The following is a 13,683-nucleotide window of genomic DNA, read 5'->3' as shown; positions in this document are numbered from 1 at the left end:
CAGCCACTGTTTTATTGCAGACATGTTAAACTACAGCTTAAAAAGAGAGAGCAAAAATATACCTGTGATTGTCTTGTTATAGTGTTACAAAATAGTTGATTAAATTGGCATTAATAAAATAGCAATGGCATGATTTAAACAGAGCATATGTTTAACCTCTATGGCAACCAAGAGGGCTTGATTTCATAAACACACGTAATCTTTCCATTTCTAATTCTGGCTTATATAATCTTCCCATCAATTGTCCAATACAATTCCAGACGTCTAATTCAATTGGTTCATTATTGTACTGTTGAACTCTTCCTTACAATAGACCTGCCAGTAGGAAGCAGGAGTGGACAGTGGAGCTCGTTAAAGACTTTCCCTCATCAGGTGCCACTAGCAGGAGACACAATGATTAAGATACAAGAGGCAACTGGGAGGGACCCATCTTGCTGCACTATTACAAGAAGAAACACTGAATTAATTACAGATAGACTAAATTGTAAGTTATGAGGTTTGGAAATACTATTTCAGACTGTCCACAATGAGGATATTTTGCAGGTAAATTGTTTAAATCTTATTTTGCATCTGGTTCTATGTTCAGGTGCATACAGCTAAAATAATTTCACTGGTGAAGAAGGAAGAGTCAAATTCAAACAGAGGAAAAAGTGTTGGACAATAAAATATTTATATAACTTTATACATTATCAGTGCATGTTTAAAATAGAGTACAACTTTTTAACAGTGCAATCTACAAACGGTTTCAGCCACAGTACTGTGGCCAACATCCAGGTTTCTTTGCCTGGAGTGTTACACTGATGCATCTGAAGTATCTTTGCCTCTTTCAGAACATTTGCTGTTACAGATGTGAGATCGCCCCTATTGTGCTGATATTAATCTATTGCATGATGCAGATAGACCTGATTCGCACAGCTGACCTCCCATGGTCACATGACCACATTTTGGGTATTTGGCAACCGGCCCACATTTATGGCTGTTTGACGTGTCCTATAGAGACATGACCATGATTTGCAACATTTTTGCTGAAAATCAATGTTTACTTCTGCTTCGGGATAGAAATGCCCCATAGCTTAACCATCACCTATTCACTGAAAGTCCATTGCAAAAAAAGATCTTAGAATCTGATTGGTTATGTGGGTGATCTGCTTTACGGCTCTCATGACTTACGACCATAATGGGTAGGTTCCCATTATGGTCATAAATTGAGGACTAGCTCTAGTGCCTCAAGCATCAATGAGGGATCGAATGATTGAGTGCTCCAACTAACCAATTCTTGCATATTAAGGGAAACAGCGATACAGAAGCTTTCTTTCGTAGCAGAGCAAGTTTTAGTGGTTTCCAAATAAAAGGAAGATTATTTTTTTTTCTAGAGAAAACATTCAAATACACAATTTTCAGTGGGACTTTCTAGTTACAAAGACTTCCTCTGGTTGATAATCACTTGTGCTGTGCTGAAAGATTTTGCCGCTTTTCTGTTGCTATTAGTTCTCATTCAATTTGATGAAAACCATTTTTTTCCCTCCAAGGAAAAAGGAATTTCCAATGAAATTTTTATAAGTAAATTCTTGTAAAATTCATATGTCTACTCCCACAAGAAATAGTAATAGTCATTCTCTTGGGTGTCTTTGAAGGAGTATTAGATAGGTTCGTGGAGGACAGAACCATCAAAGCTATTCATGATGAAGATGCAATGTTACTCAATTGAGGCCAATATGTCTTCAGGGGAAGATTGGTAGAAAAGGCATTTTTCTGTCTCTTCTTTGTGGGCACCTGAGAGGCAACTGATTGGCCATTGTAAGAAAGTTCTGAATTAAGATGACTTTGTCCTGTTCTTCTGATGGGTGTTCCATTGTACAGCCAGCTCTCCAGTTCCTGCTTCCTACACTTTCATTAAATCCAAAGGAAAGGCACTGTAGTGGTACTTCGGTACTTGACTGCTTCAAAACTCATCGAATTTCATTTTCAATACATTTTGATGTGAAAATGTCTCAGTACTCGGCCTTTGTTTAGTCTTTGATGCATGCTATCAGAAGAGGGAGACGGCTGTGAGAAACAGACAGGAAGTCAGCCATGCTGGGAAGGTCATTGCAAAAGGAGGAGGACAGCCATAGAGGGTGAACAGGAAATTGGCCATGCTGGGAAGGTCACTGACATAGGAAAAGGGAGAGTCAGAAAGTTCTTCCCAAAACAAAGGATCACATTGTAGGTCATGTGGTTTGTTTGGGACTCATCCTTTTTAGTACCTGTCGCACCTTCCAGAACGAATTAACGCTGAGTACCAAGGTACCACCGTATGTTAATCCTCTTGTAGGGCTTCTTCAGATTGGGAAGTGTGGGCAGGTAATAAAAGTAAGCTCAAAAGGACCTCAATAAGTTCCCCCAAAAATTCCCAAGCACCCTGAGAGGCAAAAAAGCCAGAAATCTCTTTGACACAGGAAGATACTGAAAGACAAGACTTCGACATAGCATCATGAATAACCTTCCTTGCCTCATTGTTTGTCTGGGCCAAAATGTTTACGGAAAGGAATGTAGTAGCCCTCCTGACACATAGTCTTACAATCCACTTATTTTTTTTTCTACTGCTAAGCTGAGGTGCGTGCAAATAAGCTGGCTTAAGTGACCTATGGATCACAACCCAACCCCTTCTCACTCTTTCCAAAGCAGAGGTCCTTTTTTTGTTTTTTAATGATTGCCTTCTTCAGATGTTCTGGAGTCTTCTGGTATAGTCCTCTGTTTATAGTCTTCTCCAGATCCAACGTCCACATCCTGGTAGTTAGCAAATTCCTGAGGTAGTGGAAACTCCTCTGCTGATGAATGAGTCCTGTGTCCAAAGATCCTTTCTTGCAGCTCAGCAATGTCATTCCTGATATCTGCCATCATCAACAACAAGAAGTCAAAGGAACCTGGTGGCCCCTAAAAAAAAGGAAAGAGTGGCATTACTTGTCTTTCATTAAAATGGGCACTTTGTCCATTGAACTGGATATTTTTTAGATAGGTTAGCTTCCACTCCCATTATCCCCAGTCATAAACTAGGGCCCAGGTATTTGACTGCCAAGGCTAGTAGCAGAAACAAAGCAATTTTTCAAGACCATCTTATTTTGCCTTAACTATGCTGGAGTAAAAAGCAATTTCCCAAACACTCATCTTAACTAAGGTCAATTTAGCCCAGTTGCTTTTATTTATTAATCAAATTTATGTAGCCTCCCATGTTAACAAAAGCAATTTTGGATGGCACACAACAGTCTCTGCTCTGCTTTTCCCAGAACATAAACCTTTCTCTAGATATTTGAAGTTTAACTTTCACTAAGTACCTCTAAGTATCATTGAAATCAACATACACACTTATTTTTACAACTAAATTAAAAAATAATAATAATTCAGATTTAGATCAATCTATACACCATTCAAGAAGTGTTCCAATACTATCAATTATCCTAAATGTCAATATATTGGCTGCAAAACATGACCACTGTAGGCCCCATATATGCAAGTTTCAACCCGCAAACCTTACTACTAATTGCAAATGCTAAAAATTGCAAACACAAATCAACCACTCTGTTCTGCCTTAGCAGGGAGTTGGACTAGAAGACTTCCAAGGTCCTTTCTAATTCTATTGTTCTAATTCTAATTCTAAGTGTGTTAATGCAAAGTTTCTTTAACAAAGAGCAATTTAATTCATATTCAGCACTTTGCAAGTTCTTGCAAGATGGGTAAGTAGGAAATTAAGACAATAAAAGACTAACCATCCTGTCTAACATTTTTTCCCTTGTAAAGCCCTTTTTTTACCTATAAGAGAAAGGAAATAATAACTTTCCTGTGTCCCATTCAGTGACCCAAAAAGATGCTGAATTCTCCTTCATATTTTTTTTTTAAATAGAAGCCTGCTAGCCATTTGTTTTTTTAAATTCTTGACATTTATCCAGGAAACATTCAAATGCTAAATGTTCTTTATTTTAAAGGAATTTCCCACTTGCAAAGAAACCACAACTGAGGAGCACTTATCCACAGTTTAACGTATATGACAGTCTATTGCATTCTGAAATAAAATTGAAGATATTTTACAAAATCCAACCAAAAGCAATTTTTTTGTACAAAAGATATAAAGGCATAATGAATTTCACTTGGAAGTAATAGCGTCTACTCAACAGCCTGACGCATATAAAACAACCTCAGTGCTAACTAGCCAAAGTCATGGAGAACCTACACAATAAATCAAGACTTTCATTCTTTCCAGTGATCAAAAGGTTGTAAGGGATAGGGCAGGGGTGGGCTGCTGGGGGTTCGCAGTGGTTCGGGAGAACCTCTAGCTAAGATTCTGTGCAGGTCGGAGAACCCCCAAATCCCACTCCTGGCTGGCCTCTCCAACCCCACTTCTCCCCTCCCAGGAGTCCCCATGCGGCCTGTTTTGGATGCAGGTAAGTGCAGGACATGCACGGAGGCTCGGGGAGGGTGAAAAACGGGCCTACTGGATGTTCGGGAAGGCCCCCCCCCAAAGGTTTAGTAAGGTAACCACAAGGTGACATCATCTTTGGAGCATCATGTAGATTGGATTAGATTGGCCCAGAATCTTATTTGTGTTCTAGAAAGTACTAAAAACTTTGTTTTACCATCATGCTGGGGATCGGGCTGTGATGTGACATCTTCATGATTGTTGTATTGTTTGGGGATGTATGGATGGGTGTATCAATTGTGAATGCCTTGGATATTGTTTTTAAGGGTTTTTAAAATTTGATTTTAATATGGTTTTATGATTAGTTGTATTTTGTGACTACGTTTTTTGAGCCACCCAAAGTTATGTATGTTAGATGGGCAGCTATATAAACTGAATGAATGAACAAACAGCCTTTTACATCTGCTTTATTACAATATTATAAGAGGGATATTCCTTTAAAACTTGAGTTGTCAAACTCAAGGCCTGCGGGCCGGATCAGGCCCACAGGGTGCTTAGATCTGGCTCACAGGGCCACCCTGGAAACAGTGAAGGACTGGCCGCCAGTGAAAACAGAGCTCGGGAGGGTCGTGTGTGGACCGCCCGAGCTCCATTTTTGCTGGCAGAGGGTTGCAGGAGGCCGTCCCAGCCGAAAATGGAGCTCAGGAACCCAGAGTGCTTGGGCCACCACAGGTGCCCTGACAAGAGTGACATCAATCCGGCAACACCCATCCTGGCCCCGCCTACCCTGGCCCACCCAGGGTCAAACCTAACCCTGATGCAGCTCTCAATGAAATCGAGTTTGACACTGCTCCTTTAAAATGAAGAATATTTGGTATTTAAATACAATACTTCCTGGCTAATGTATGAACAGATTATATTTCCATTGAGATTAGATTTGGGTGTGATACTTACAGGTGGGCCCTTTTCTCCTGGTGCACCTCTTTCACCCTGCAACAAACATAATTTTGGTTAAGTGGCCTTGACTGAAACTGAACAAGAACCTGTTGATCTAAAATGAAAATTCCAAACAATGCTAGTCACACACTTAAAACTGTCTGCTTAAAATTCTATGAATATCAACTTAGAAGACAGAGTTCAGTAGGACTAACTTATAGTAAAATGTAGATGAGATTGCAGCCTTTAGTTTAATTCATCTTATCTTAACTAGATTAATGAATTATTTTATAGCAAAATTGGTAATTGATTACCTACCAAAGATAATGCTTGCAGCATTTTCTAAGTATGTACCATGAGAACAAAGATTTATTTGTTAGATTCACAATCATTCATATCCAAAGGATAATCACTGAAATTAAAGGGACTTATTAGTTGTGACTAACTTAATTTCCTATTGATTGCAGTGGATGTATTCTAAGCATACCAAAGTTGTGATCCAAGGCAACAAAAACTTAAACTACTTACACATTCTTAATTTTATTTATTACTAAGCATAACATGCCCAACTACAACATTTATTCTGAAATCATTCAGATCAACAAGTTGCATCCTACACAGAGAAGCTCCCTTCAAAATTTAAAAGATTATTTACACATTTGTTTATTCCCTTTGTGGAACTGCCTAACTGAAATGACTCAAGGCAAAACAACACACGACAAATGTAGTAATTACAGTAGGTTGTGCAATACATAAACATTCAAGTTCTTAATGGTTTTCTGAAAGTCAGCAAAAAATACACATCAGGATACAATCTATGATAAATCATAGAGTAATAAAGAGTGATTACTGCATCAAAATACTTTTTTGATGTCTCAAGTTGCAATTTCAGTGAAACGTTTCTGTAAGTTTCTGGGTTAATGTCTATGTGAGTTAATTCTAAGTTGGTTACTAGGATAACCAACTTAGTTGGTTATTTAGTTGGTTACTTACGGGACCGCCTACTACCATCATCAGCCTCCCACCGACCAGTACGCTCCCACAGAGAGGGGCTCCTCCAGGTGCCGTCGGCCAAACAATGTCGGCTGTCGGCCCCTAGGGGGAGAGCCTTCTCTGTGGGGGCACCGACGATCTGGAATGAGCTCCCCCCAGAGATACGGAGGATTCCGGATCTGCGCACCTTCCGCCGCGAGTTGAAGACGCTTTTATTTCATCAAGCTGGCCTCGCCTAAATCTTCTCCCTTTTAAGTGTAAATTCTAAATTTTAATGGATTTTAAAATATGGGTATTTTTAAATTATGGGTATTAATTCAGCCAAATTTATTTAATCCATTTTATTCGATTTTAAATTTTGTATATTTATGTGTTTTATTTCATGGCTGTGCACCGCCCTGAGTCCTTCGGGAGTAGGGCGGTATAGAAATTCAATAAATAAATAAATAAATAAATAAATAAATAAATAAATAAATAAATAAATAAATAAATAAATAAATAAATAAATAAATAAATAAATAAATAAATAATAAATAAATAAATAAATAAATAAATAAATAAATAAATAAATAAATAAATAATAAATAAATAAATAAATAAATAAATAAATAAATAAATAAATAAATAAAGGAAAGCAAACCAAGAAACAGAAATGCATTGGAAGTGGGAGTAGATGGAGTCAAAAGTTGCCTACCTTTTTATTCACTTTCTCCCTTTCCACTTTCCAAAATTAAGAAAACTGAATGTGAATAATATAAAAGAGAAGGACTCTCACAAGGAAGAAGAAAGGAGAAAAAGGAAGAAGAGGACAAGAAATTATACTTCTAACCTTTGCTCCATCTCTTCCTGGTGCACCTGGAGGACCCTAGAAGATAAATTTGCATTCCTCAAAAACTTGGTGTCAAACATGATCAAGAGATTATTATACACACTTATGAATGGAGACATCATACTGACCACAGGCCCTCTTCTGCCCTGCTTAATGTGTGAGAGGTCTGGAGATGGTCCCATTGGCCCCATAGCTCCTCTAGGGCCCGGCACCCCGGGAGGACCAGGGGCACCAGGAAATCCAGGGCTCCCTTTTGGACCTGCAACCCCTGGAATAAAAACATGGCAGTAAAATTAAGGCTGCGGGTAGCTCTGTTGGACAATTTTGCATAAAAAAGGATATTTATGATTTTTCTAAGTCAAAAATTGGAAGTCGCTTTTAGGGCTGTTGACAAAGTTTTTTAAAAAAATTACAAATAAATCAGCCATGGGGGAGAAAAAAACCTAGCAAGTAAATGAAAAAGGAGTCAACAGCAATTAAAAGTATTCCAGAAGTGCTTTAAAAGCCAAGGGGAGCTAACTTTTTTGTTGGTGCCAAGAAAATCAGGATGTACGGTATTTCAATTACGGTTATATAACTTGATGAATTAGAAGTCTAGGATGCAATCTTATATTAAAAAGAAGAGAAATTCAAATAATGCATAACTTTGAGCAGCAACTACTTGTCCAAGACACTGTCAGACATCAAGCACAGAATGCTCATCTATTGGTAAGTAGAAGCAAAAGATCAGTCTGGCTGTGAAAAGTCTTCCTTTAGGCCAAAGGTCTTCAAACTTGGCAGCTTTAAGACTTGTGGACTTCAACTCCCAGAATTCTCCAGCCAGCTATGCTGGGAGTTGAAGTCCACAAGTCTTAAAGCTGCCAAGTTTGAAGACCTCTGCTTTAGGTTAAAGAAAAAGGCAGGGGGGTGGCCCATAAAAGATGTTTTGAATTCCCAGTGTGGAAAATGAACTTTGAGGAAAAATTGCTTCCATGTTAACATCTCGCTTTCCAGATCAAAATCCACTAGTACAAACCGAGAGCTTTTTGCTTTGACACTGACAATAGTTGCCATGTTCAAAATTAACATAGTTCACACCGTTATATTGTGACCTTAATATTCAAAGTTTGGTTGAATGTAGCCTTATGTCTAAATAATCGCAAATATTACATATTTAATTTTTTCCCCTGACTGTAATTTTCACAATCTCCTTCCGGTCCTGCTGTGCTACCACACACATTGTGGTGCTTGGCTATTCCTGAGAAGGATGAGCAAAGAATGTTGGGAATATATGCCAAGAGGGTATATTCACCCGACTGCCCAGCCAAAGCTAGTACAGTTAGTCCTCGACTTATGACCACAATAGGGACCAGAATTTCCATAGTAAGTTGTTGCAATTGTTAAATCAAAATTTAGTATAAAATATTAAGTATAAAGGCAACCAAACTAATGACAGCAGATAGAGCAACCAGCCTTGTGGTGCAGATAGAGTTAGGGTTAGGGTGGCGCAGTGGTTAGAATACAGTATTGCAGGCTAATTCTGTTGACTGCCAACTGCCTGCAGTTTGACAGTTCGATCCTCACTGGCTCAAGGTCGACTCAGCCTTCCATCCTTCTGAAGTCAGTAAAATGGAGGAGCCAGATTGTTGGGGGCAATAGGCTGACTCTGTAAACTGCTTAGAGAGGGATGTAAAGCACTATGAAGTGGTATTTAAGTCCAAGTGCTAATGCTATGGCTTGCAGCTGACAATGAAGATACTGAAGTGATGAATAGTTTTTGCCCTTTAGGATCAACAATAAAGGAACAAGCAATCTTGTAATCCACCACAGATGGATTTTGTAAAGCAGCCATGAAGGCTTTGGAACATGATTCAAATGGTGTGATGCAGGGGTGAAATGCTCCCGGTTCGGATTGGATCGCCCGATCTGGTAGTGATGGGGGTGGGTGGTTCGGAGAACCGGTAGCAAAATCCCTGCCTTCCCCATTGCCCAGCTGAGCCGCGCAATCATCAGAGGCTTTTCTTTTATTTTTAAAAGCATTTTTTCTACAACCTCTTTGGCCGAAAATATGCTTTTAAAAGTAAAAAAAAAAAAGCCTCTGATGATCGCGCAGTTCAGCTGGGATCATCAGAGGCTTTTAAAACTATTTTTTCTACAACCTCTTCGGCCAAAGAGGTTATAGAAAAAATGTTTTTAAAAGGAAAAAAAGCCTCTGCCGATCAGGCAAGTCAGCTGGGATCGTCAGAGGCTTTAAAAGCATTTTTTAAAACAACCTCTTCAGCTGAAGAGGTTTTAGAAAAAATGGTTTTAAAACTAAAAAAAAAAAGTTGGCCACACCCACTCAGTCATATTACACCCCCCCTACCAAGCCACACCCACAGAACCAGTAGTAACAAATTTTATATTTTACCACTGGTGTGATGTGTCTCTATTTGCAAAGATGCAACCTATGACACTCTATGGCAGAGGTCTTCAAACTTGGCAGCTTTAAGACTTGTGGACTTCAACTTCCAGCTGGCTGGAGAATTCTAGAAGTTGAAGTCCACAAGTCTTAAAGCTGCCAAGTTTGAAGACCTCTGCTCTATGGACACAGAAGTTGGACTTTAAAAGAGAGACAGGAGAAGATTCCAGAGTATAGTCTGAAAACCAAGAAAACAAAGCAATGGATTATCCCACAAATCAACCCAGAATTCTTACTTGAGGTACAAGCAACCAGGTTCAAATTGTCCTAGATTGCCATTGAGCAAATCTCTCTATGTAACCACTGGGAGATGAAAATGATTTGATGGCACATAATCAACTTATCATGGTGCAGTACAAAAAAATAGAAGAAGTTTGTTTTTGTAATTTTAATGCATTAGCCAGCTTTTAGTATTGATTGTTGCATGCTGTTCAAAGTCACTTCATATGAGACAGGCAATTATAGAAATTTAATAAATAAATAAAATATTGCTGTAATACAAAGTATAAATACGAGACTGTTATAGAGTCAGCAATCCATAATGCAATTCATTAGCAAAAGAATAGATTGCACATTCTACCACAAATACATAACATTAATATGAACTGGAGTTGCAGTTCCAAAATATCAGATTTGGGGTGGGCTATCCATTAAAAAAATATAACCATTTATATAATAATTTAATGGTCACTTAAATACATTGAAATAAAAATGCAAGTATAAAAGGCTTCCAGGCTGAGGTTTTCATGGAAAACTCCCAGTCTGTTTCTAATTTCTTTGCCATTCCCAATCTTGAGTTTTACTAATCGTGCAAAAATAGTACAACTTGGGAGTGGATGGTTTTTCAGTTAGGAGAGAGAAGTGAAGTTTACAGCACCTTGGACAGCTCATAAGATGAGGAAATCATTAGATGGAGCAAAACTGACTAAATGACCCTAACAATATCTTAAGAAAAATTAATGTCTGCTCCTGAGCCATGCTTCTTGTCTGAGGAGTGATACACAGATGCAATATATACAAATTTATTTTTATGATATTTTTTTATTGCCTTACCTGGAGGACCCCGATCGCCTGGCTGTCCAGGAGGGCCAGGTACATAAGCATTGGATGCAAGTACTTTTTCTCCTGTGATTGGTTTGTTAAGGTCAACAGCGTTATTTGGTAGCCAAGCAACCTGCAATAAAAGAAAGGTCATAGGCTAGAAGCCACTTGCCTGTTCAACTTCATCTAGTTGAGTGACTGACTTCATCAGTTGTAAAAGTTCTTCACCTCAATGCAGGACTCAACTACCATGTCCATAACTCTTAAGTTTGGAAGCCTCAAAGTGATAGAGTGAATAGCATGCCAGGCTGCGATAGGAAGCACCATCTGTTTCCCAGCCTTCCTCCTTTTACTGAATAAAATGAGATAGCCTCCATATTTACTGTCTTGCATAACTTGAAGGTATCATGTAAATGTAATTAAAAAACCAACACAATTGATAGCCTACATTTACTACGTTCAGATTCAAATTGCAACTGAGGACCAAAGTCAGAAGAGTAGATTTGATTTCTGCCATGTAATTTAGCATAGTATAGCTCTTAGCTCTTCCCTCAACCCCCCACCCCGAAAACTCTGCTACATGGGAGGCCTCAGCTACTACTTTATCTTGAAACTAGAGAACGCTGGCACTATTATGATCACAGTCAGAACTGTGATCTAACTGTTTGCAAAGGGGACAAAATGGTTGATGTCAAGTCTGACACACTGAAGGATTAAATTTGTTGATGGATCTGAATGCCGAAAAAAAAAAGGAGGATTTAGAATGAAGGGTAAAATCCGATTCAGGTGCTGCCTCATACCCACATTGTGAATACAAGCAGTTTGTTAGGATCTACAGCTTTGGTTCAGGGAATGCAGTGGCTCAGTGGCTAAGAAGCTGAACTTGTTGATCAGAAGGTTGGCAGTTCAGCGGTTCGAATCCCTAGCGGCATGTAATGGGGTGAGCTCCTGTTACTTGTCCCAGCTTCTGCCAACCTAGCAGTTCGAAAGCATGTAAAAAATGTAAGTAGAAAAATAGGGATCCCTTTGGTGGGAAGGTAACAGTGCTCCGTGCGCCTTCGGCATTTAGTCAAGCCGGCCACATGACCACAGAGACGTCTTCGGACAGCACTGGCTCTTTGGCTTTGAAACAGAGATGAGCACCGCCCCCTTTACCATTACCTTGGGTATTACCCAAGTCTCTCATCAGGACTAAAAGCAGTGGTGAAATCTAAAATTTGTTACTACTGGTTCTGTGGGCGTGGCTTGGTGGTGGTGGTGGGTAATGTAACTGGGTGGGCGTGGCCAATTTTTTTTTACTTTTAAAACCATTTTTTACATGTAAAACCATGTAAAAAAATGCTTTCAAAAGGCTCTGACGATCCCAGCTGAGTTGCCTGATCGTCAGAGGGTTTTTAAACCCTCTGACGATCAGGCAACTCAGCTGGGATTGTTAGAGCTTGGCTCATCAGAGGCATTTAAAAGAAAAAAAGCCTCTGATGATCGTGCGGCTCAGCTGGGCATGGGGGGGTGGGGGCAGGGATTTTTGCTACCGGTTCTCCGAACTGCCCGCCGCTGCCGCTACCTACTTGCCCTAGCCGGTCCAAACTGGGAGCATTTCACCCCTGACTAAAAGCCCAATACCCTGCAAATATTCTGAAAGACCAAATCCACTGTTCTTTAACATTGGTGATATGGGCTGGAGTACTGAGATCTGAAGTTAGATGCCTGCTTGCACTGCTTGATGAAGGGCTCATGATTGTTCTTGGAACAACCTCCATTCAAGAACTGTGATCTATTGATGAGCCAAAGAAGAGTTTTCACTTCTAGAAATCAGACTTTGTACATTGAAAAACCGTTTCTTTCTCAGATAGGAAGGTGAAGTATTTTAATTGTGTATCTAAGATAGCGTTAAATATTTCTATTAAAGAGGCCAGCTTGCTATGACAACCTGATTTTGAAGTCCAGATCACATGGGTTGGTTCTCCCACTTGCCAATGTGCTCACTTCCCACTCTCTCCTGGAAGAACCCCTGACTTCTTCTGGATTTCAACACTTGTCTGCTTTTGATGTGGAGCCTTCTTATTGCCCTCACCAGATGCTAACACACACTGAACTCATTTCTATTCCATTCCACTGTCTTGATTCAGTCTTGGAATCGCAAGTTGAGAATGACCTCAGCCTTACTTCATGCACAAATCTTTCCCCACAAGAATGTAAATACTTGTACAGAACCCTATCCAGAGGGGCAACAGTCACGGAGACGAATTCTAACCCTTGCTGAAACCTACATGTTATGTTGTAATTTTGAAGAGGTTCCATGCAGAAATAATTGCCAACTTGGCTTGGAGATGGACTGGCTAGGTCCAGTCTAGGACTTTCTTCTAATTAAATGCATACTTGCTCGTATCTGAGTAAGCACATATGCATACAGAGTATTTGCACACATGGGACTGTTTGTATGCTTAGACGGTCTGTGATTTATTTCCTTTGGCAAAAGCATTCTGACTAGTTTTGCAATTCTGTCAAGGGGATAGAGTAGAAGATTAAACCAGAAATTTCTGAAAAATGTCTACGTCCAGGAAAGCTTTTCTGGCATGGCTGCCCCAAATCCCAACCAATGCAGAGAATTCCAGAGGATAATTTAGGATTAATTCATGCACGATATTCTTTGAATTTTGCCATCACATACTGTAAATTCAGATTGCAATTTAGAAAGCGCGTCCAATATTAGGTTTGGTAAAAAAATGTCTATCAAGTTATTATGATAAACCACCAGAACAATCTTATCACTAATTGAGCCAATGTTTCATTTTACCACCTGACGGATTGCTCGATGCAATTTTCTCTCTCACCCAATAATGTCCTGGAGGCATCACTGAAATGCTGGTTTTACACATTTTGTGAGGTCTGTCATACCTGTCATGTTTTTCCCCAGAATGCCCCACAATAAGCATCTTAGGAATTTGGGGGGAAAGTGAATCGAAGGGGTAAAACTCTCAAAACTTTCTTTGTGAGTTCATTATCTGCAATTTGTCTTCAGTCTCAATCTCTTTTTGCCTGTAATGGCAT

General features: G+C 39.4%; 1 protein-coding gene across 1 annotated transcript in view; it reads right to left on the bottom strand.

The window, feature by feature from the left end:
• Positions 1 to 2,685: 2,685 nt before the first annotated feature.
• Positions 2,686 to 13,683, bottom strand: part of CCBE1 (collagen and calcium binding EGF domains 1) — a 181,054-nt gene continuing 170,056 nt past the window's right edge. The window contains exons 7-11 of the mRNA XM_070935966.1: positions 10,645 to 10,765; positions 7,280 to 7,419; positions 7,152 to 7,187; positions 5,348 to 5,383; positions 2,686 to 2,916 (exon numbers count right to left, since the gene is read on the bottom strand). Of these exons, the coding sequence (XP_070792067.1) occupies positions 2,686 to 2,916; positions 5,348 to 5,383; positions 7,152 to 7,187; positions 7,280 to 7,419; positions 10,645 to 10,765 (564 nt within the window). The remainder of the gene's footprint in view (positions 2,917 to 5,347; positions 5,384 to 7,151; positions 7,188 to 7,279; positions 7,420 to 10,644; positions 10,766 to 13,683) is intronic.

Source organism: Pituophis catenifer, unplaced genomic scaffold (genome assembly GCF_029215685.1).
Source record: "Pituophis catenifer annectens isolate HBS135680 unplaced genomic scaffold, rPitCat1.0.hap2 SCAF_2, whole genome shotgun sequence".
NCBI lineage: Eukaryota > Metazoa > Chordata > Lepidosauria > Squamata > Colubridae > Pituophis > Pituophis catenifer.
This window is presented reverse-complemented; position numbering and strand designations above follow the sequence as displayed.